General features: G+C 49.2%; 1 protein-coding gene across 4 annotated transcripts; it reads left to right on the forward strand.

Annotated features, from left to right (window-relative positions):
- Positions 1–5,903: 5,903 nt before the first annotated feature.
- On the forward strand, positions 5,904–22,516 carry LOC118708044 (1,25-dihydroxyvitamin D(3) 24-hydroxylase, mitochondrial). 4 transcript variants are annotated; one of them, XM_036418962.2, is made up of 12 exons: positions 5,904–6,752; positions 6,945–7,135; positions 7,246–7,339; positions 9,186–9,282; positions 11,389–11,480; positions 12,271–12,382; positions 13,849–13,994; positions 17,422–17,588; positions 18,994–19,072; positions 19,529–19,928; positions 21,272–21,279; positions 21,603–22,516. In XM_036418962.2, exons 1-10 carry the CDS (start codon positions 6,495–6,497, stop codon positions 19,922–19,924), a joined length of 1,632 nt encoding a protein of 543 aa, XP_036274855.1. In that variant the 5' UTR covers positions 5,904–6,494; the 3' UTR covers positions 19,925–19,928; positions 21,272–21,279; positions 21,603–22,516. The 4 variants fall into 4 exon arrangements, with proteins under 4 accessions (XP_036274855.1, XP_036274856.1, XP_045430440.1 ...); XM_045574485.1 differs by lacking the exon at positions 21,272–21,279 and having other exon boundaries at positions 5,908–6,752; positions 19,529–19,726; positions 19,814–19,933; positions 21,601–22,516; XM_036418963.2 differs by lacking the exon at positions 21,272–21,279 and having other exon boundaries at positions 19,529–19,937.
- The last annotated feature ends 1,474 nt before the right edge of the window (positions 22,517–23,990 follow it).

The following is a 23,990-nucleotide window of genomic DNA, read 5'->3' on the forward strand; positions in this document are numbered from 1 at the left end:
GCATTCATGTGATGATGTATTTTAAAAAGTTAATTATGCAACATATACGGTACCAAAAGAATTTTTCCAAATTAAAGGATTTCTTTTTATTAGAGCTTAACTTGCCTTTATATCTTCCAAACTTATTATTATCAACTAGAGGCCCAGTGCACAGCATTCAAGCACTGGGAGCGGGAGGTCCCTCAGCCCGGCTGCACCCTCTTGCAGTCCAGGAGCCAAAGACACCAATGCTTCGAAAAACCCTACTGGGTGGGCCCCACCTTCACCTGCACTTTGAGGTGAGGGACCTGAGGCTTGCTGGGAGTTTCCCCTGCTATGTCTGGCTCCTGGGTGGCTGAGCTGGAGAGGAACATGCCAGCATTTCTTTGCTAACCTGCCTTTGGCTTTATCCAATGACACAGTTTTCTGAGTCAAAACTTCAATATTAAGTTGAACACAAGAAATAGTGATTGAACCCTAACCAATTTGTCTTAGTGGATAGAGTGTTGGCCTTCGAACTAAAAGTTCCCAGGTTTGAGTCCGGTCAAGGGCATGTACCTTGGTTGCAGGCACATCCCCAGTAGGAGTTGTGCAGGAGATGAGTGAGAAACATTGAGCAGTTGATCCCTTTCCCTTCCTCTCTGTAAAAAAATCAATTATATATATATAAAAGAAATAGTAATTGACACATCTTAGTTGTTTCTCTTGTATGGAGTTTGCAAAACCCGGGATGTGATACAGTGATGATATGCAGTAACATTGACAGAGCGCGTTGCTGTATGTGTGTTAGTCCCATGGCAAGCCCAGCAAATAGGCTACTATTGTGACTCCTGTTCCCATGAAGCTGGAGCTTTACGAGGTCAGTTCCAGCACTGTCCACTCCACAGATGTGGAGAGTAAGTCTCCATGTTTCCACCACCAGAAAACAGGTCTAGGACTCACACCCAAGACTCTTCAAAGCTTCAGGCACAGCACTTTATTACCGTTGGAGCGGTCTGAGAGAGCTTTGTGTCTCCAGCACAGAGAAGCCCCACGTTGCCCTGCTCTACCACCTCCGGCCGCCCTGCCCTCAGCACAAGTGCACATGCACAGACACTTTGTCACCGGTGGTCACTTGGGGTTGCGGGCTGGAGTATAATTATCCCCTCAGGTCTTGGTGAGATTTCCCAGAACCAAGCAGGGCTGGGGCCGGGTCTCAGTAATTCGGCGGGCACTTCTGAGACGCTTGGGATCTCTCATCAGTGATTCCCGGCAGGATCGCAGGCGATGACTCACAGAGGCTAAGTCGCGAGCCAGCGAAGCCGCCCAGGGAGGGATAGAGAGGGCTGGGTCTGGGCCCCAAGTCTTGAATTAGCTGTACCTCCTCAAGGATGGGTGTGTGTCCATGTCCACGAAGCTTCAAAGAGCCGGCTTTGCTGCCCTCCGCGACCCAGGGTAAAATCAGGGGGACTTCCTCCACTGGACATGCGAAACCAATTTCCCTGAGGCGGGGATGTTCGTGCTATTGAGACTAATGATTGCCCGCCCTTCCAAGCATCTGCTTGGCGTTTGTAAAGCAGCATAGTCTCGGCTCAGATGAAAAACCAGCAAGTATGAAAATGTTTGCCTTTCCTCCTGAGCATACCTGACAAGAAGAAGAAAGAGGGGTGATGACTCAGCAGCAGGCATGCGAGAGGAGGGATGCTTTACTGAGCATGTATTATGTGCCAACAATACTCCACCCCCCCACCCCAGAAGCAAGGCATGCAGTGGTGAGCTAAGTGGATCTTCTGTTAGGGTTCTTCTCTTTCACTATCATCAGCACATAAAACAACATTTCCATCTCAGCCACACAGCCTGACCCCGCCCACCTCTGGGAGATAGTCCCATTTAAGGAATACTTCCAGTATTCAGAGATAGTCCTGGTGTAAGGAAAGGTGATGTGATAAAGCACGGTGTATATGGAGGTGTATATTAAGGGCCTAGGTTAGAATTTAAAATCTGGGTCTGAATCCCACATGAGCCAGAAGTAAGGTCTGTGACATCAGGCAAATTACTTAACTCTTCAAGCTTCATTTTATTTATTAATTTATTTTGTTGTTGTTGGGCTGAACTAAATGGGAGAATTTAGGTAAAATGTCTAGCTTAGTGGCTGGTTTATCATACGGCCTACAAAGCTTTCATTGGTATACTAGGTAACATATGTTATACAAGATAGAGTGTATATTGCATATACAGGGGGTGGGCAAAACTAAGTTTACAGTTGTTTATATGGAAAATCCTCTATAATAAAGAGGTAATTCGCTAATTTGTCCATACAGTGTCCGAGTCATGACCAGTCAATGGGTTTCGCACGCACAGAGGCTGGGGGGGCGGGGGGGAGGGACAGGGGTGGGGACTTCCGCCCCCAGTGGAGGCATGCCCAGGCCTGCACAGTTCTGTCACCAACTTTTAGACCCTTTTTAGACCCTGTTCTCCAACCACATGGGTGTCGTCTTCCCCCTCCCCCCGCACTGAGGTGAAGCTTTCTGCCTGTGACCCTAACCTGGGACGAAATGCTGCCTGCATGCGTCCCCCCAGCCCTGCCTCCAGGGCAGAGCTGCTTCTGTCTCCGTGAACTTTGCAACAGACCCAAGGAGGACCCCGAGAGAGGAAAGGCCAGGAGGTGTGAAGTCCCAGCGCTTTAGTCACTTGAAAACAGCCCCTCTTGGAGTGAGAGGCGGCTGTACGTTCAGCTGAGAAGTCAGGGGGCTGAACACCACTGTTGGCTCCAGTGGGTCCGAGGCCTGAGCATCTACCACGAGAAGGAAAAAACAGAGGGAGGGGCCCGAAGGGAGGACATGGAAGGAAATGGGAATAGTCTTTCCCCAGCCCTCTCCCTCTTTCTGCTGCCTACAAAAGCTTCAGGCCAGGCCACAGTTCTGTCTCCATCTTTCAGTCCCCTGTTCTCCAACCATAGAGGAAAGAAATAAGGAACGAGTCCGTGCTGTTTCCAGAAAGTATCTATATACCTGATCTGCTGGTCACCTCCTGCAGAGGGAGGCCAGACTGTGTGGGGAGCAGGCCTAAGCTGTCAGTAGGGCATCCCGTGAGGGCTCCTGGACTATGAGGGGGACAGGCCGGGCTGAGGGAACCCCCCCCCCCCCATGCCAGGTGCATGAATTTTCATGCAACAGGCCTCTAGTAATATAATAATTAATAAATAATAATACTAGACAAAACTTTGTTTCACATACTCAGAACCATAAACCTACTTTTGCCCACTTTTGTAGTATATCTTTAGCATATGCTATATAATATGTACTATATAGTTTGTGTGTGTGTGTGTGTGTGTGTGTGTGTGTATCCTACCGAATAAAAGAGTAATATACAAATTAACCATCACTCCTCTCCACAAGCCATGCCCACAATCCACACCCACTAGCCAATTAGAGCGAGTATGCAAATAAACCCAATCAAGATGGCTACAGCCAAAGAGAGCAGGAGGGAGGCATTTCCCCAGCAATGGAAGAAGCCAAGCTTTCCACCTGCCCTTGCTGGCCTAAGCCTCCACTCCAGGCTACAAAGTTTCAATAGTAGAAGGTAAATAAATTCCTGATATCAGGGCCTCCGCTTGGGTCTCTGAGGGGTGTGGCCAGCCTGCAAACCACCACAGGCCCCTCACCCAGGCCACTCTATGCCCCAAAGAAACCCCCACCCTGATCCGGGACACCCTTCAGGGACAACCAGCTGGCCCCCACCCGTGCTCCAGGCATCTATCCTATCTAATAAAAGAGTAATATGCAGATTGACCATCACTCCAATACATAAGATGGCTGCCCCCATGGGGTCAAAGATCCTGCCCCCATGTGGACACAAGATGGCCATCACAAGATGGCCAGCAGAGGAGGGCAGTTGAGAGGGACCAGGCTTGCAAGGGAGGTTTTTTTTAATTTTTTTTTATTTTTTATATTTTATTGATTTTTTACAGAGAGGAAAGGAGAGAGATAGAGAGTTAGAAATATCGATGAGAGAGAGTCATCGATCAGCTGCCTCTTGCACACCCCCTACTGGGGATGTGCCCGCAACCAAGGTACATGCCCTTGACCGGAATCGAACCTGGGACCCTTCAATCCCCAAGCCGATGCTCTATCTATTGAGCCAAACAGGTTTCAGCAAGGGAGGGCAGTTGTGAGTGATCAGGCAAGAAGGGGAGGGCAGTTGGGAGGCACCAGGCCTGCAAGGGAGGGCTGTTGAAGGCAATCAACCCTGCAGGGGAGGGCAGTTAGAGGTGATCAGGCCGGCAGAGGAGGGAAGTTGGGGGCAAACGGGCTGGTAGGGGAGCAGATAGACATCAATCAGGCTGGCATGGGAGTGGTTAGGGGTGATCAGGCTGGCAGGCAGAAGCAGTTAGGGGCAATCAGGAAGGCAGGCAGGCGAGCAGTTGGGAACCAGCAGTCCTAGACCTGAACCCACCAGGATCCAGCCTAAATAGGCAGTTGGACATCTTTCTAGGGGTCCCAGATTAGAGAGGGTGCAGGCTGGGCTGAGGGACAACCCCAGCCCCCCCCTGCATGAATTTGGTCAGCTTTCAGTTTGTTACTAGAGACCCGGAGCACAAAATTTGTGCATGTGGGGAGGTGCCTGCTGGCCTGCTCACCCCCAATTGCTCCCCGCACTGGCCTGATCACCCCCAATTCCCTCCCCACACCAGCCTGATCACCCTCAACTGCCCTCCCCTCTAGGCCCCCAACCACCTCTACCTCAGCCTTGCCACATGGCTTTGTCCTGAAGAACGTCTGGAAGGTCTCCCAGTCTAATTAGTATTGTATATTACCCTTTTATTAGTATAGATATCTACATAAGTAGATATAGCACATATCTGAAGTGCATTGTACATAATATAAGCTATTATTTTTATTCACATTAACAGTTATTAACCTCTCAGGACAAATCTGAAATGACAGTGTTCAAGCTCAAGTTGGGCTGCAAAGGTTTCAAGTAACAAACTGAAAGCTGACCATAAACTTGCCAGGGGAGGACTGGCCCCAGGCAAGAGGCTGGAAAGTCCTGGCTCCTCTGGGGTGGCAGATCTTGGGGAGCTGCTTTCACATAATCCACAAAAATCTCCACTTCTCTTCCCGGATTTGTAAGGGAAGTCCTATGCCTACCCGCCAGGATGACTAGGAAGTGTGTGTGAGTGTGTGTGTGTGTGTGTGTGTGTGTGTGAGTGTGTGTGAGTGTGTGTGTGTGTGTGAGTGTGTGTGTGAGTGTGTGTGTGTGTGTGTGTATGTGTGAGTGTGTGTGTGAGTGTGTGTGTGAGTGTGTGTGTGAGTGTGTGTGTGAGTGTGTGTGTGGGGGGGTGGGGGGAGGCGCTTTGCAGGGAAGGGCGGGGATGGCCTGGCGGGGTCTGTGGTGTGGGGCTGCAAGTGCCTATCCTTTGCCCAGGGCGCCCCAAAAAGGGTGGGGGGAAACGTGAAAGAGGTAGGCCAGCCTCAGTTGCCATGCCTTTCCCAGGCGCCTAAAGAGGTGGCAGCGATGTGGAGGGCTGGCCATGGACCCGCAGGTGATTGATTCGCATTGATCCCTGAAATCTTCATGGCAGCCAAAGTGAAACAGCAGGGGGAGCTTCTGCAAACTCCACTGGCCCTCGCTGCCCTAGACCCAGAGGTGGAATCCCCTCCTTAGATGCTGAGCCTCCGGAGTTCCCCGCAGAGAGATGCAGTCCAGGGTGGCATGAACCTGCGCCCCGGAGGCGCGCGGGCTCCTGGCCCCGACAGGCGCCGGCGGCCTCCCGGGCTGCACTCGGAGACCCCGCCGCCCGCCTGGCAGCGGGGTTGTGCAAGCCCAGGCTGCCGCTGCCACTGCCAGTCCGCCGCCGCCGGGGAGGGCGGGAGGCGCCCGGCGCACACCCCGTGACCTCCCGGCAACTCAGCGCGCCTGGGGGTTATCTCCGGGGTGGAGTCCGCGCTCCGCCCGCCCTGAGAGCAGAGCACCGGTCACCGAGGCACAGGCGCCCTCGCTCACCTCGCTGACTCCATCCTATTCCAGCCTCCCCGGCGCTCCCTCCTCCGGGCCGGGCAAGCCAGGACCCACTCCGCCCCGCTCCGCGGCTCATTGGCCACCCGGGCCTGCCCCGTCTCCATAAATACTGGTCCCCGGGCATGGACCGTGGAGAGGAAAAACCCAGAGCCCGAGGCATCTCTGCTACCCTCCCTGACATCTCCACTTCGCGGCTCCAGAGCCGGAATTCAGACTTGCAGACCCAAGGGCAGACCAATATCCCTTCCCTTCGCCTTCCAAGAGGCCCCGGCCCCGGCTGCCCTCCCCTCTGCGGCCGCTCGCCGTCACCTGCGCCCTGAGGCTGCAGCACAGCGCAGCCAGAGCATCCTCGCCCCGGTCCTTTCCGTCCCTCTTCCGCCCCCTCCATCACCTCTGCTGGTCCTCCTTGCCTCTTTCCCAGAGTCGCCGCTCTCCCCAACCCAGCGGGCGCCCCTTTGCCAGCCTCGCCCTCCTCGGTCCCCGCGTGGTCCCCCGCGCCCAGCCTCCCTGCGGCTATGAGCTCCCCCATCAGGAAGAGCCGCTCCCTGGTCGCCTTCCTGCAGCAGATGCGCAGCCCCGGGCAGCCCCCCCGACCCGTGACATCCACGGCGTGCGCGCCCCCTCGGCCGCCCGAGGTGCCCCTCTGCCCGCTGCTGGGACGCGGCGAGGCGCAGAGCGCGGCCGCCCTGCCCGGCCCCACCAACTGGCCACTGCTGGGGAGCCTGCTGGAGATCCTCTGGAGAGGGGGGCTCAAGAAGCAGCACGACACTCTGGTAAATGCCTCGCCGCACCCCAAGTTCCTCTCCTTCTCTCTTCCCCTCTCCCTCTCCCTTCCCTGGCCGGCGCTCCCAACACTGCCCCAGGCGCGGGCTCTCGGGGGTGGAGAGGTGGGGAGGCGGGAGAGGGGAGACGCGCTCTGGACTGTCAGGGATGCGCGCTGACCTCAAGCTGTGTGCCCGCTGTAGGCGGAGTTCCACAAGAAGTACGGCAAGATCTTCCGCATGAAGCTCGGCTCCTTTGACTCGGTGCACCTGGGCTCGCCCGGCCTGCTGGAAGCGCTGTACCGCGCCGAGAGCGCGTACCCGCAGCGGCTGGAGATCAAACCCTGGAAGGCCTATCGCGACTACCGCCAGGAGGGCTACGGGCTGCTCATCCTGTGAGTCTGCTGGCGGGGAGGGAGTGGGGAGGGGGACAGGGGGTGGAGGGGTGGAATCTGCCTCTTCCTTCTGGTCTTTGCAACTTGCTCTAGACAGACTTCTCTCCCAGGGAAGGGGAAGACTGGCAGAGGGTCCGGAGTGCCTTTCAGAAGAAACTAATGAAACCGGTGGAGATTATGAAGCTGGACGGCAAAATCAATGAGGTGTGCAGGCTGGGCCAGCTTTTCAGGGTCTCTGGGGGAGGGAGGGTGTTTGTGGAGCCTTAAGTCACAGCTACAAAGTGCAGAGGGCAAAGCGGGCGCTTTGGATGATTCGGGGGGAGGGGGAGGGCTTCACGTTCTCCTCATTCCTCTCCCCGTCTTCCTTCCCCGAAGCCTTTCTTCCCCCTTTCTCTCCCCTTTCTCTAAAATATCGCATTAAGGGTGTAGTTACAAGCACAGACTTTTGTATCCCTCAGTCTTGGATATGAGCATCCGCCATCCATGCCATGTGACCTGACTGTACCCTTTAACTTCCCTGAGCCTCAGCTTCCCAGGCTGTAAAATGGGAGTGGCAATTCTCACTCTGTAGATTTGCTGTGACGACTAAAGGAGAGGATGCTTATGAAGTTCCTTGGTAGTGACATTTGAGCTGGGTTTTGCAGGATGAGTAGGAGTCTACAAGCCAGAGAAGGCAGAGAAAGGCATCCTGGCAGAAAGAATAGCCAGCTGCCAATATGGAGGCCTGTGCCTGGCACGGAGAGCTGAGAGAACAGTGCATTCAGGGTGGGCCTTTTCTGAAATGAGGCTGCATGGAAGGCAGATCTGTGCCAGGCGAAGGTATTTAGAACCATATCATTTAGCCAACAGGGGGCTGAAGGGGAGGATTTAAGCATAATAATCTCTTTTTCTTCCTGGGTGTTCACTCTGGGTGTTCATTTTGAACTGAGCTTATACCCCCATGGATTGTATGGGTGAAAGATGGCAGGTTCAGGGCTTCCAGGGGCCAGGTAATGAAGGTGCACGCATAGGGCAGGCCCTGTAGGGGTTTCAGCCAACAGAACAGCGCGTGATTTTCCTGGAGGTGACAGCTGTCCCAGTTTCAGCAAATGACTGCCCCGTGGGAATGCTGACACGGTGTCGCCAGACCCTGCAATTACTTATGACGACAAGTAGTGGAAAATCAATATGTTTGTGTGAAATCTCTAAATATTTTGTGGCAGCTATGGCAGCTAATTCAGAGGACATTTAGATGCACTCAGTGGGCAAACTAAGCATCCTTGTCTCCCCGGTGGGCTGGGTCGGCACAGGGGCTTTGTTCCAGGCCCAGCACAGGTGCTCCTCAGTTCTGTGTCCAAGGGCCCGTGCCTTCGCCTTTCTCTATGCCTCAGTGTTCTCACCTGGGAAATGGGAGAAATGACAGGACTTTCTCCCTCAGAAGATTGTAGGGATCAGCTAAGAAAACACCCTGGTGCAGCCCGTGGCTCTGTGGAAGCCTCAGGAAATGAGAGGCTTTATTCATCCAAAGCCCCGATTTTGGAACTGGCATCTATTGGCCTTACATAACTCGGCCAAGGTCACAGAGCTATTTAGCCAGGGAGCTGCGTCCAGAATTTGCAGATCTCCTGGCTCCAAGTTCAACACGCCTGACACAATACCAATCAGTAAAGAGATGTTTGCTTGCCCAGATATGGAAACGGCAAACCTCAGGGTAGTTATAGCATCACAGCCTTTGAGATGTTGTGCCAGCAGCGACACTTGACTGATTTCCCCTTTGTGGCTTAGTCCCCGTTCTGATTAGAAGAGATGTTTTCCTTTCTTTAAATTTAGATCAAAGGCTGAAACCTTTAGCTTCAGGGTGGCAGCGGGAAAAGCTGAGGAAATAGCCCAGGACAAGGTGGCTAGGGTGTCAGGTGGGCTCCCCAGGAAAATATAGAGCTGGTGCTGCTGCAGAGGGGGTACCCGGCTGGCCAGGGAATGCCCAAGGTAACAAGACCTGAGGTTAGCTCGCTGCTCTGTTTTGTTTTCCCTCCAAGACGAAAATGCGTTTTTGTTGTTCCTTTCTTCTAAGGTCTTGGCTGATTTTATGGGCAGACTGGACGAGCTCTGTGATGAGAGAGGCCACGTTGCAGACTTATACAGTGAGCTGAACAAATGGTCATTTGAAAGTAAGTGGTCTCCACTGTCTCCATCATCTGACTTTGCAAGTGATTTTGCGGATAAAGGTGGCTCTGTGAGCAAGTTGACAGCTCTTTGGAATTCTGCACTATTCTGAGCAGGAAAGGCCATGGTGGCCTTCTGAATGCTTTCCGCCCAGTTTGCATGCTGGGCTGTTGGTATGGGCACTCAACAAGCACTTATGGAACACCTGCTGTGTGCCAGGCACCGTGTTAGGGACGCAGCTTTGAATAAAACAGGCAACATCTTGGCTCACCTGGAACTTGGATTTTAGTAGGGGTGGCAATTGACAAACACATTTCAACATACACTCTGCTGAGGGAAAAGAGGCCCGAGAAAGAACATAGGTGCCTGGATGGGGCAACTCCGCTTTCGTAAGGAGACACCTGAGCTGAGACCTAAAGAAGGGGTATCTGTTGGAAGGCTGTCCTGGAGAGTGGACACAGGCAGTGCAAATGCCCTGGGCAGAAGCACGAACTTGCCTTTGAGGAACTTCGAGATGCTGGTGTGAGTGGATTGCAGGGGGAAGAGGAGCCGAGGAAGACCAAGCCAGGGCCTGTAGGTCCGGCAAGGACTTTTAGTTTGAGTCCCATGGGGGGGGGGGGGCATGGAGACTTTTAAACAGAACGGGATGTGATCACGCTCTTCAAGGATGGCTCTGAGGATGAGAAGCAGAGCCCTGCCTGGATGAGCTCACTGCCCAGTAGGGTGCAGGCAAGGCAATTTCAATAGACTACACAGGCTCAGGCCACGGGTGAACCCCAGAGGGATGCTGCTGAGCTCGGGCTGGGGTGCTCTGTGGCGTAGGTGCCATCTCAGCTGGTGGAGGAGTAGGAGTTCGCCAGGTGAGAGTGAGGGAAGGAGGAATGTTCCAGGTGGAGGAACAGAGATTATGTTGAAGGAGCAGGAAGCCATTTAGAACTGGGGCATATCCTGCAGGGGAGGGAAGGAGGGGTGGGGCGGAAGGCAGCAGCCAGCCATGCAAACCCATGTAAACCAGGGACGGAGTTTGACTTTGAACCTGGGAGTGACAGTAGTGCTTTTAGCAGGAGGGTGGCATGGTTTGATTAGCGGCAAGGGTCATTCTGGATACTGATGGGAGGGAGTGGACATGGCACCCTGAGGGTGGTAGCTTTTGTCCTGACCTGTCGCTTCGCTTTATTTACAGACCATGCATCTGAGCCCAAGAGAAAGCTCCATGCAAACAAGAAACCCACAGAAGGTGTTAGGGGAAAGAGGGGTGCAGAGAGGGGATGATTACAGAGGAGAAAATAAGCGTATGCTTTGGAACATGCCCACTGTAAATACTCAAATTAAGGAGTATCAAATGCATCTGTTTGCAAGTCAAAGAGAATCTGACTGCGGCGGTTTAAAGATTATTGTGTAGCCTTGTGGGAAGGCCAGAGGAAGGCAGTCTGGGCCACACTGGGTGATGCTGTGGGGGAGCCCAGCTTGGGCATCTTCTCGCCCACCCAGCCTTACTTGTTGGCTTGATGTAAAATTGGTCTTGCCCCTCCGGCCGCACATTTGCCTTTCAGGCAAAGGGAGCAGGAAAGGGGGTACAGCTCCTGCTCTAGCTAGAAAGCCAGGGAGGATTTTCTTCTGGTCTCACTGACCAGACCTGGCTCATTTGGCTGCTTCAGTGGATCCAGGAAGCAGGAGAATCAGGGAGCAGGCTTGTCAGCGTCTTAGACCCATGTTGACTCACTGCCTGAGGACTGACATTCTGACACCCTAAAAGTTCGGGGTGTCTGAGGGGAGAAATGAGGGAGAATGAGTACCGGGTAGGCCATTCACGATGCCTACTGCGTGTGATGTCAGTGATAAACTCTGACAAAAGCGAGACGTACGGGAGAGATTCACTCCTGTATGGAAATGGCTACGCTGGCACAGTGGTATTTCTGACCAGGAGGTTCTGCGGGCCATGGGTCATTGGGCCTGCAGGTAATTTCTAGAAGGGTGATCAGACGCTCAGACCCTTCGCTTCTCCTGTGTCCTTAGAAATGACCTCATCTTTCTGAGATGGAATTGAGCCCTCAGTAGCCAGGTAGTCAGGAGTCCAGGTTGGGTAACAGTGGCCATTATCTTATTAACAGGCATCTGCCTTGTGCTCTATGAGAAGAGATTTGGGCTCCTCCAGAAGAACGCCGGGGATGAAGCCTTGAACTTCATCATGTCCATCAAAACAGTGAGCATCCGCAGGGGAGAGCACTGGGCTCCCAACAGATCATTCAGTCATCGCCCAAGAGGGGCATGCACACAGATCTTATTACAATAGTTCATTTCAGTGTGTGCGGTGTATTTCCCTGCATGGATGTGCACCTAGGCACATATAATGAAGATGTACGTTAGACCTTTAGGCATAATTAAAGATCAGTTGATTAAATTACTGTTTTCAAAAGCCTGAAAATGTTCAGATTTAAAATTTTTGAATCATTTGGGTTGTGTGTGTATGTAATAGATACTGTGAAACTGGCATGGAAATGGCTGAAGTTCAGAAATTCAAGTGAATATAAGTTATAGTTTCCTTTTTTCCCCTTATTTTTAAAATATTGAATATATTTGCATTGATTTCAGAGAGGAAGAGAGAGGGATCCATGAGAGAGAATCATGGATCAGCTTGCCTCCTGAGCTTTTCACACTGGGGATGGAGCCCACAACCTGGGCATGTACCCTGACTGGAAATTGAACAATGACCTCCTGGTTCATCGGTCGACGCTCAACTACTGAGCCACGCCAACAGGGCTCCTTCTTTCTTGACATGTAGGTTGTAAGAGCAAGTTGTTATTTAAATCCATTGAAAAATCCATCATCCCAAAGATGATTTTGACTATGTTACTGAGGGAGCAGAGGCCTGGGGGTGTGCTTTGAACTTTGGCTTTTGGGGAGCGCAGGGTGCCATGTGCAGATGTTCCTGGACCAGAGAGAACGTCGTCCTGGAGGGAAAGAGGGATGAAAAGCACTTGTGTTCCTTGTAGATGATGAGCACATTTGGGAGGCTGATGGTCACCCCGGTGGAGCTGCACAAGACTCTCAACACCAAGATCTGGCAGGCCCACACGCTGGCCTGGGACACGATTTTCAAGTCAGGTAACAGCCACACCCAGTCCCTGTCTCCCGAGCTGCCGCTAAGGTCTGCAATGACCTTGTGGCCTGCCTACCTAGATCCTCTGATGGAATTGCTCCTCCTGGTTCTTTCGAGCTGTGCAAACACAAGTGTGGGGATCACTCTAGTGAAGACAAATTCTAAGGAAAAGGCAGGAGGTGGCGTTGTGTTGTCTTGGGAAATAAGAAGTGAGTGGTAAAAGCGAGAACTTTGGAGTCAGAGTTACCTGGGTTCAAGCTCCAGGTCTGTCACTGGGGTGGCGGGGTGGCCCAGCATGCTGCCTCCTTTTCATCATCAGCTGTCTGACCTCTACAATGGGCTCTCAACAGCAGCAGCAACAGCAACAACAGCAATAAGAGTGCTCCCCTCAATGTAATTACTTCTAGGTCTAATATAGATCATGTGAAAGTCTGGCATTATGACAGTATCTCAATGCATCAGAGCCATTTCTGCTACATTATGGAGGGAATATTTGATGCTAGAGGTTATCCTAAGATAATATATTATATTATATATATTTACTAAACATACTTAGTTCCCACTAAATACTTATGTTAGATCCTTCCATTAGCCCCAAGTAACAGAACTGAGGCACCAAGAAGTTAAGTAACGTTCTCAACATCACATACCCAGTGATGGCAAAGCCAGGGCTAGAAGCCAATCAGAAAGGTTCCTACAGCTCAGACTCAAGCTCCTGTACCACTAGTGTCGTCATTGTCATTGTCACCATCACCACTACTATTTCTCTGGTGGTAGCTCCTGTCAGGGACTGAAGTGAGGGAGGGCAGCCTAGAATGTAATTCACAAACCTTAGAAAATGTTAGTATTATCGTCAACATTCATGGCACTGCACGTGGGGGTGTGGGGGTGTGTGTAATGAGAGAGAGAGAGAGAGAGAGAGAGAGAGAGAGAGAGAGAGAGAGAGAGAGAGAGAGAGAGGGAGAGAGAGAGAAAGATAACACTGGGAGAGGGTGTTCTTCCCTCTTCTATAGCCAAGATTTGGGAGCCACACCCTATATTAGCATGTCTGCCTGTATCCGTGACCATATCAGCTAGACACTTGGGCCTGATTCTGAGTGTGGACCCAGCTCCCATCTGTGTCATAATGGTCTCCTCCCTGCTCTAAGTGCTTGCTGGTCAAGATGTGACCACAGATCAGTAGCAACAGCATCACCTGGGAGCTTGTTAGAAATGCAGACGTCCAGGCCCACCTGGACCCTCGGTTCCGAGTCTGCATTGAAGGAAGATGCCCAGGTGACTGGTGCACTTTGAGAAGCCCTAGTCATGTGAGCACCCACCCACCTTTGATGACTCAATGAGGCAGTAGGGCTCACCTAACAATGTCCCCCAAAAGCCCTTTTGGGTGTTGCAAGAATTTCATCTTAGGTTCCCTCCCATCCTCTTCCTCACCCTCATGTTCAGCTGGCTTCCTCTTCCTTTTCATCAACAGTCAAATCTTCCATTGACCGCCGGCTGGAGAAGCACGCGGAGCAGCCCGACGCGGACTTCCTCTGTGACATTTACCACCGCAACCAGCTCTCCAAGAAAGAGCTGTACGCCGCCGTCACGGAGCTCCAGCTGGCGGCCGTGGAGACGGTGAGGGTGGTGGCTCTTTGCTAAACAGTCTGGGACACCTTTCATTGTGATGGGTTTTAAATAGTCATTCAATTCATTCATTTCCCGAGGATTAACTGAGCTCCAGCTGTGCAAAGTTAAGAAGTCCCTCAGCAGGTGCCATGGGAGACCTTAGGGTTAGGGTTAGGGTTAGGGTTAGGGTTAGAGTTAGGGTTAGGGTTAAGGTTTGGGTTAGGGTTAGGGTTAGGCTTTCTCCTCACACCTTAGGAGGAAAACTCTGTCAATGACTCTGTCCTAGCAACAGCACACCAGAGCAGGGCATAGCGCTGTGATAAACATGCCAACTGTCTCTGGAATGCAGAAGCAGTAAATTCCACACCACACCAATTGAAATTTTAAATTTTCAAAACTTGGACCTACTTTAGGTGGTCATGCATGCTAACTAACTGTGGCTGTAACTTATTATAAAAATTTTGAAATACTCTCTGCCAGTCCAATTCTTTCTTTATGCTTTACATTGGAAACATGGCGAGTTTGGGAAACATTGATTTTAGTTTAACTGAAACAGCTCCTTTTAAATACCAAGATTCCATCCCTGCCATAGGCAGCAGACACTCCCAGTAGGTACTCAGTCAGTCAGGCTCCAAACACAGATGCTGACAAGTGTTCAGGTGGGTTTAACTGGCTTTGATTGGTTGTTGAGCTCTCGATGGAGTCATGCATATTATTATCCCTCAGAGGCCTAACATTTCCTGCACAAAGAGACCCTAAGAAGATTCTATACAAGTTCACTTCTTTTTCTTGCTATTCCCCTTTCCACAGTGTTTCTTATCTGAAGAAAAAAAAAATAGCATTTTCTACATCAGGAGATAGAAAGGTTCTGATGTCGCCGAAGCTGGTTTAGCTCAGTGAATAGAGCATCGGTCTGCGGACTGAAAGGTCCCAGGTTCGATTCCGGTCAAGGGCATGTACCTTGATTGCGGGCATATCCCCCGTAGGGGGTGTGCAAGAGGCAGCTGGTTGATGTTTCCCTCTCATCGACATTTCTAGCTCTCTATCTCTCTCCCTTTCTCTCTGTTAAAAATCAATGAAATATATATATATATATATATATATATATATATATATATATATATATATATATGAAGGTTCTGATGTCATCTCATGACCCAGAAGGCTATCAAAAGTGGGAATCCGTTTCATCTCACTTTCCTATGGGATCATGACTCCTTAGAGCGATTCAAACTAAAGCTGCACCCATTTCTCTGTTCAACTGGAACGTGAGCTTTATGAGGGTGATGGCATGGTTTGGTCCCCAACTGCATTCATAGGATGTAGAATAGTTGGCATATAGTAGGTGCTCAATAAATGTTTGTTCAATTAATGAAAGAGTTCAGGAACTACTATGTGCCAGGCACTATTCTAGATTCTTGACATGCCACCATGAACGAGTTTTCCTTATGGAACAGCAGTGGGGAACAGACGATAGACATTTAAACAAATACATGTGATTACTTCAGATAGGGGTATGAGCGTGGAGGGAGCCATCGGGGTGATGTAAGAGAAATGGGGGAGGGCTCCCGCTCTGGAGCTGACACCGGCATGTTGAGGAGCCAATCATGGGAAGATGTGGTCGAAGAGCTCTCCAAGTAGAGGAAATAGCTTGTGCAAAGGGCCTGGGGCAGAAAGAGAGATGGAGCTGGTGACCTAGCAAATGTGCTCAGAGTTGAGTTTGGAGAAATCCATGGGCCACGTTAACCAGGAGCCTTCGTACAACATTTAAATTTTATTGCACCTGTGAGAGAAAGCTTTTTGAGTTCTTTAAGCAAGGAGTGTCTCGATAAAGTTTATGCTTTGTAAAGTGGGCTCTGGCTGGGGGGTGGAGAGTGGACCCAGTGGAGAGAGAGTGCAAACAGGAAGCCAGCGATGAGACAGACGCTGTGACGAAGGTCAGGCCAGGACAGTTGGTGCCAGGAGGTTCCACAGGCCACTTCCCCGCCACTTCGCCCCCAGCTGCCCCGGCAGGCAGGGCTGTCTCCGGGCTTTGGTGAAAGCTACAGTTATCTGCCTTTTGGAAACTCTGTTTGGTGCTTGCGGTGAGGGACCCATTGATAGGGCTCAATCTGTTTCTTTTTTAGCCCTGGCTATTCTGAAAGTCTCCCTTGGCAAATGGGGGAAATCTGACATCTATCTAATTTGGCAGCTCCGCCCGCTTCCTGTCTGAAAATTACTCTCTGGTACTAATGCCATCGGTCCACGACGGAGGGAGCCGAGGCTGCCAGCCCTCTGACACGAAGAAGCCTGCCTGGGGGACATCTTCTTCCAAAAATAATACACGCCAGGGCTCCGAGCCGCCTTGTGCTTTGCTCGTTCATGTGACTGGCGCATGTGCCGAGGGAAAGCGTCTTCGTGTCTACAGAGCGAGGACACGATGAGCACTTGTAAGGGACTGTTTGGCTTAAATTGGCTAAAAAAAAAAAAAAAAAAGGCCTCCAGAACAAATACTTGTGGCTAACAGTGGTGAACATTACGACGCTAAAAGCTGCACTTGGCTGTTTCCGCCAAAAGGAAATCAAGGTGCCACTTGGAAGGCAGGAGCCTGTGTCAGACTGTGGCCGGCACCGTGAACTACTCGGCTCGGTGCCACAGTTTCTTGTTTGGGTGTTGGCGCTATCCCACGAGGGCGCTTTGCGTGTGGCTGGAACCCCGAGAGTAGATAATAGCTTAATATTTTTGTGGTAAAATTTTAGGGTGTGCCAAAACAAAACAAACAAACAAACAAACAAAAAACACAAGCACACACACACACACACACACACACACACACAAACAACACCTTTCTTTTAAATTCCAGAAATACGGTTTCTTGTGTGTTTTCTCTGTAAAAAAAAAAAAAAAAAAAAGAAAGAAAAGAAAAGAAATCTCTTATAGCAACACTCTGGGATCTCTGTTGCTCATTCCCCACTCAATTTTATGTCAATTTTATATTAATAATTCTCTAATTAAGCTCTTTTGAGATAATTATTAGACTCACATGCAGTACTGACCCCATTGGTAGCACCTGGCATGATAGTAATCGTTATCACATCCTGACCTTGGCATTGAGCCTGTCCACCCGCCTGGCGTCCCCTCCACTGGGTTCTGCATGTGTTTCTTTGTGCCCCAGCCATCTGTGTGCCACACGACATTCTAAGTATCCTGACGGGGCCGTTATTGATGGGATTCTATTTCCTTCCCTCAATACACAAACTGGCCTTCACTGGTACATTGTATAAGGTAGGTTTGACTCTCCATGCTTGTGTTCATTTAGGGCATAGCCAACGAGGGCATGGAGAAAGTATCGCTGGCCTGTTGGTTGTTTACTTTTGCATCGCCCTGCGTCCAGCTCAGACAGGCTGCATGGCAGTTTCTTTGCAGAAACTCACGTTTGTGTCCGTTGGTTTTTCAGACAGCAAACAGCTTGCTGTGGGTCCTCTACAATTTATCCCGTAATCGCCGTGTGCAACAAAAGCTGCTGGAGGAAATTCAGAGCGTGCTGCCTGAGGATCGGGTGCCGCGGGCAGAGGATGTGAGGAATATGCCGTATCTAAAGGCCTGTCTGAAAGAGTCCATGCGGTAAGTGCACACGCCTGAGCTATATATATGGGAGGGCTCTGCTCTCTTAAATACACAGTAAGGGGTCATTCCCTCCTCCCGCAATACAGTTCCCACAGTTGATTCTGAAACTTTTCTCAAACCGGAAAAAAAGAACCCCAGGAACACATTCCATTTCCATCACTCATTCCCTGAGTCATTTGGGCGAATTCTGTGACATCTTGGAAAGTCAGTGATGGGCCCTTTAAGTGGGCAAGAATCATCCTCTCATGGGTGTGGTGAGCACTAATTAGGGTTCTGGGCTGGCCTGGAGGGTCTGACATGAAAGCCAGCGAGGGAACCATGTTATTATATAATAAGACATAGAGACATCTTTATTACTGAGCCTCTGGTATAAAATGTCCTCAAAGCCCTAGTCAGTGTTCTCAGTGAGAGCATCGGCCCACACACCAAGGCGTTGAGGGTTCGATTCCTGATCAAGGGCATATACTTGGGTTGCAGGTTGAGAGCCAGTGTGTGAGGCAACCAATTAATGTGTCTCTCTCACATTCATGTTTCTCTCTCTCTCTTTCTCTCACTACCCCCACCCCCCTTCCTTTACACTCTCTAAAAATCAGTGAAAAAATATCCTCAGGAGAAGTAACAAAAATGCATAAATCTATATTATAAAAACCCAGTGGCCCTAACACCATAATGACCAAAGTCCGACACAGGTGGGCGGGGCCGAGCGATTTTGCACGCTGGGCTTCTAGTAAGTAAATATGTAAATAAATAATAAAAAATGTCTTTGAAAATTCTTTTTACGTCCTTTCTGGGAAACAAAACTCATTCCATTTTAGGATTAAAAGGAAATATCTTTAACTATATGAATAGTGAATAGGAGAAACCTAGAACAGTGGTCGGCAAACTGTGGCTTGCGAGCCACATGCTGCTCTTTGGCCCCTTGAGTGTGGCTCTCCCACAAAATACCACATGCGGGCGGGCGCGCACATACCGTGTGATTGAAACTTCGTGGCCCATGCGCAGAAGTCGGTTTTCAACTAGGGTGAGTCTATTTTGAAGAAGTGGCATTAAAACACTCAAGGGGCCAAAGAGCCACATGTGGCTCATGAGCTGTGGTTTGCCGACCACTGACCTAGAACAAACATCAAGATTCAGGGGGAAGACATTTGAAGTTTAGGCTAAAGCAGGGGAAGCCACTCCGAACAGCTACCAAGCAGGCTTGTTGGGGGCAGGGTGGTGGAGGGTGGGTGCCAACCCAATAAAACAAGAGACAGAACCTCTTTGTGAAGAACCGTGACCAGTTCCCCTTTTGGCATAGGAACTTAATGGGACAATCCTTTACTGAAGCAGAATGCCTTCCCATCAGCACTTGAGCTAGCACTTGGTCTGTGCCCGCCATGCATCTTGGGTTTTGCTTTCCCAGGCTTACGCCCAGTGTGCCGTTTACAACCAGGACTCTTGACAAGGCGACCGTTCTGGGTGAATATGCTTTGCCCAAAGGAGTGAGTAGAATTTGTTTATTTTTGTACCTTACAAAGCTTGGAAATATGCATCCGGTCCCCCTAAAAATATTAACAGAGAAAACATTCATTTTGCAAATAAATAGATTGTAGTGCATAGTTGACCTGTGTTGCATTGTATAGGATTAGGAGTAATGGCTATGGGGACAGACCTGGGTTCAAGTATAGACCTGGGAGCCTCATCTTTCTCATCTGTAAAATGGGGATAATAATAAAACCTATGCTTGGGTTTGTAGTGAGAGTGTGATACAGAGTATTAAAGTTATTTACCTATTTAGTGCCTGGCACATTTCAAGTCTTCCATACATGTTGGCAATCATCATTATTATAAACTTGTGGGCGACTTTTATATCTATAAGGTGACCGTTTTTGTTAAGTTTCGCTTTTCAACCACCTTCTTCTGCTTATTTTATGGCACATGTTTCCGTGTGTTTGTAGACGGTGTTGATGCTAAATACCCGGGTGTTGGGGTCCGACGAAGAAAATTTTGAAGGCGCCAATCAGTTTAGGCCCGAACGGTGGCTTCAAGAGCAGAAGAAGATCAACCCTTTCGCCCACCTCCCATTCGGCGTTGGGAAGAGGATGTGTGTGGGGCGCCGGCTGGCCGAGCTGCAGCTGCACCTGGCCCTGTGCTGGGTGAGGCCCCCGCTGCCTGCCTGTGTCCTGTGCTGCTCCGCAGGGCGGGGCCAGGGCTCATTCCCTCTCTGTGCACCTGTGTTCCAGATCGTCCGCAAATACGACATCCTGGCCACGGACCATGAGCCCGTGGAAGTGCTGCACTTGGGCATCCTGGTGCCCAGCCGGGAGCTCCCCATCGCCTTCTGCCAGCGATAAGAGGCCTCGGTGAGCGTCTGGGAGGCTGGGCGTGACGGGGTGAGCTGAGCCCACAAGTCAGCCAGCCCCGGGCTTCAATCCCTGCTCCCCATCGACTCCCGGGAGGACCTTGAGTAGTTACTTAACCCATCTGCCTCCTTGTTTTAATTTTTCATTTGTAACATGGGGACCAAAGTAGTATTTATCAGATGGTTGATATGGATAATAAATGCTTAGCTCAGATTCTGGAATCAACTAAGTGTTCCATACATGCGTGCTGCTGGCCCAGTTTTTGCACGTAAATATCACGGGCGGACACGCTTTTTCTGTAAAGGGCCACTGTGCAAATGTCAGGTTTTCCCCGCCGTCCATCAGGTCTCACTCATCCATTTAACTCTGCCTTGTAGCTTGAAAACAGCCTCAGGCAATTTGTCAAATAACAGAAATGTATTGTGTTACAGTTCTTTGGGTCAGAAGTCCTATACAGCGCTAACCAGGCTAAAAACCTGGGTGTTGGCAGGGCTGCGGCTCTTTCTGGAGGCTCTCAGGGAATAACTATCCACTTGCTCTTTTGGGTTGTTGGCGGAATTTGGATTCTTGTGATTGAAGGACTGAGGTTCCCCATTTCCTTGCTGTCAGCTGAGAGCTGTCCCAAGCTTCTAGAGTCACCTGCATTTCTGGGTTTATGAGCTGTTCCTCCCTCTCCGCAGCTACCCAGAGTGAGCTGAGTCTCTCTGCAGACTTAAAACTCCCCCCTTCCTTCTGTCCTATCTCTCTGACAGGCTGTCATATAGTATAATCTCCCCATCTCAGTGTCCGTGACCTTAATCACATCTGCAAAGACCTGCAAAGTAATGTATTCACTTGAAGTAATATATTGCCATGTAAAAAGATATAATACTCACAGGTTCGGGAACTAGGGCAACAGCTTTTTTGAGGGCCATTATTCTGCCTTACAAGACTACATTCTAATAAAACTTTATCAATCAGATGGTGGACACTATATGACCACAGGGCCTTGCTTTACAGACCATGGACATATTTGTGTTATGTATGGGCCAGCCTGTATTAAACACAAAGTAATACTTTCCCTGTACTCACTGTTAATTATTCAAGTGGGGAAAAAGCCCGAGAAATCTCTAATATCATCTTCTGTGGAGATAAAACATTTCCAACATGCAAGCTGATAGAATTCCATGGTAATGTTCAAACTTAATGTCAACCATCTATGTTTTCAACAGAATCTCCTAAAATTTGGCCTAGAATGAGTTGCTATTTGCTAACTGAGTTGAGGGGCATTCCCTGATTGGTGGTTATTTAAGGAAACATGCAGGTAGAATTTCTGAATGAAGGCCTTACTGAATCCCTCCCCAGGAGTCTGGTCCCATGATGCAATGTATTCGACGCTGAGCACATCAACGGCACTGAATCAAGTAGAATAATGAAGGAATTCTAGCTGAATTTTGAAACTCAGAGGTTTCAGCAAGGACAGTATGCATATTTATGGTGACGAACCACACCTTTGGCAAGAGACCTAGATAATTTCTGGTTTAAGCATTTATTTTTTTTGCAGATAATTCCTCATTGAATTACACTTCTTTGATGTACCATTGGGATATACTTTATTTAACTCTGTAAAAAATACAGATTTTTTTTTTTAACCACAACCTGGAACAACAATTGTTACTCTCCCGCAGAGATGGTGCTGTGGCTGCCGCAAGACTCAGCAGCGGACTACACCAGCCGGAGCGTGAGACGGCACAGGGGACCTTTGATGCTGTGTTTATTTCTTTCTTCTGTGTTTCTGCTCCTGAAGCTGCACTGTCCGTGGTGGCAGTGAAGACAGCGGACTCAGAGGGGCGGATTGAGAGCTGTAATACCGGCACTCCACAGGGTAGAGTGCAGCGTACACGTGACCAATGTCGGCAGCATCCTGACTTAAGTTGCCCAGGATCTTGCTTCCTCCTGCATTTTCCATGTCAGTTAGTTGGGTACCAGTCAGACATTTCTGTCCCTGCCCCACCCAGCTCTCCACTTGAATCTTTACTGCTTCCAAATAAGTTTACAGAATCACAACACCTAGCGTAGCTCCATTGTCTGGGGCTCGGGATAATATGGATAGTCCATTTATTGTAACTCTGCTAATGTATTATTTTTTGGGGAAAAATTTTTGCACTTTAAAATAGGAACATCATCAGGGAATGAGAGGACACCTCTATTTTAAGAAGTGCTTTGATGAAGTCAGAATCTCCTCTCTGAGAAGACCTTAATGGCTTACTGTGGCATCATTAAGTTTTTTTTTTAATTTTTTATTATTTAGTGCATGTATCTTCTCTATGACATTCAGGAGCTGGAGGAACAGTTTTAAATTGTATGTGGATGGGTATATTTTAATGGAAATTTGCTTGTGTCATTTTTAAAAAAATGTATGGTATTTCATTTATGATCTGTGGTCTGGGGCAATATTATTGTTCAGCCACAGTTCAAAAACATTTAGTGACTTACCATGCCTTAATGTCCCCATCTATAGAATGGGCCAGTAGCAAAGTGTACATACATTATAGATTAACTGTATGGGACAGTGCAAAAGTAGGTCTACAGTTGCTCAAATAAGCTATACTAATAAAAGGGTAATATGCTAATTAGACCAGATATCTTCCAGATGTCTTTCCAGACAAAGCCACTGGGTCAGGGGGCAAGGCAGAGGCGGTTAGGGGTGATTAGGCCAGTAGGGAAGAGAACTTTGTAGAGGGCAATCAGGCTGGCAGGGGAGGGCAGTTAGGGGCTATCAGGCCAGCAATGGAGCCGTTAGGGGGCAATCAGGTTGGCAGGCAGAGGCAGTTAGGGGCGATTAGGCAGGCAGGCAGGCGAGTAGTTGGGAGCCAGTGGTCCCAGATTGTGAGAGGAAATTCCAACTGCCAGTTTAGGCCTAGCAATCAGACATCCCAAGGGGTCCCAGGTTGGAGAGGGTATAGGCTGGGTTGAGGGACCCCCCTTCCCATGCACGAATTTTGTGCACCAGGCCTCTAGTTAATAAATAATATAAGAATAAACTCTTTTGCATACTCACAACTGTAAACCTACTTTTGTCCACCCTGTGTAACCCATCTTTTGTAACTTGAACTTCTTGGGACAGTATAATTTCATAAATAGAAAATGCATAGAGATTTCTGCAATACCTATAAAAGTTTTCTTAAAACTTGTTTACATATGGTTTATTTACATATATTTTTACTACCACTTTTCCCAAAGGTGTTCTATATATTTCTGTATATTTGATAAAGATTTTCCTTTTTAGGTTATATTTTTAGAATATTTCAGAAGTATACATTTATATCTTTATATTTGAATAAATATATACATATTGCTAAAGTAAGTAGAAGCTTTTTTCCTGCTATGGAATTATTTTTAGAATTTTAAATCCATTTGTTGTCAGATTTCATCTGTGTATCTTTTTAGAATTCTCTGAAAGTAAGAATAAAGGTTTTAAAACTTGACAAATGTTTCCTCTTCATTGCACTTGTTACAAAGAAATTTTAATATTCAAATTTAGAAAAATTCTCAAGTGGCCATTTCATGAGCTGTGTATCACAAGATCTACCTTTACGAAAATCTAGACTTCAATAACAAAATGATGATTTGAATGGCAAAGGGATTTTCTTTTCTTTTTTTTGCCGTTTAAACCTTTTCCCAGTCTGTTGCTTCTTCCCCCACCACCGAGACCACAGCAGAAATGCCCAGCTCATCTCCATATTGCCTCCCTCCAGTCTGTCCTTGTCCACCTGCCATGTTGGTCTTTTCAAAACCCAAACCTCATCGTGTCTCATTCCTGCTTCCGTGGCTTCCCAGTGCCTTGTGAAAGCCCGTTTCTTCAGCTGGACTTGGGTGTTCTGTGAACGATGGCCCCCTGACCCATGAGCCTCACAACACTCACCCTGGATGCCCCGATTCCCACCGGCTCCTGCCAGCTCCTTCTATCTCTTAAAGTAGGGGTGTCAAACTCAATCAGAGAAGGGGCCAAAATCTAAAATCCAGCCTAAATCGCGGGCCGAATGGTTTACTGAACAGTCATAAACTGTCATTTTGA

This window comes from Pipistrellus kuhlii, unplaced genomic scaffold (genome assembly GCF_014108245.1).
Source record: "Pipistrellus kuhlii isolate mPipKuh1 unplaced genomic scaffold, mPipKuh1.p scaffold_m20_p_6, whole genome shotgun sequence".
Taxonomy (NCBI): Eukaryota; Metazoa; Chordata; class Mammalia; order Chiroptera; family Vespertilionidae; genus Pipistrellus; species Pipistrellus kuhlii.

Excerpts from the sequence above, each read along its gene's own strand:
- LOC118708044 (XM_036418963.2), top strand. The coding sequence starts at position 6,495 with ATGAGCTCCCCCATCAGGAAGAGCCGCTCCCTGGTCGCCTTCCTGCAG. Across the intron at positions 12,383-13,848 it reads GGACACGATTTTCAAGTCAG|TCAAATCTTCCATTGACCGC; the intron begins GTAACAGCCACA and ends TTTCATCAACAG. Across the intron at positions 17,589-18,993 it reads TGTCTGAAAGAGTCCATGCG|GCTTACGCCCAGTGTGCCGT; the intron begins GTAAGTGCACAC and ends TTGCTTTCCCAG.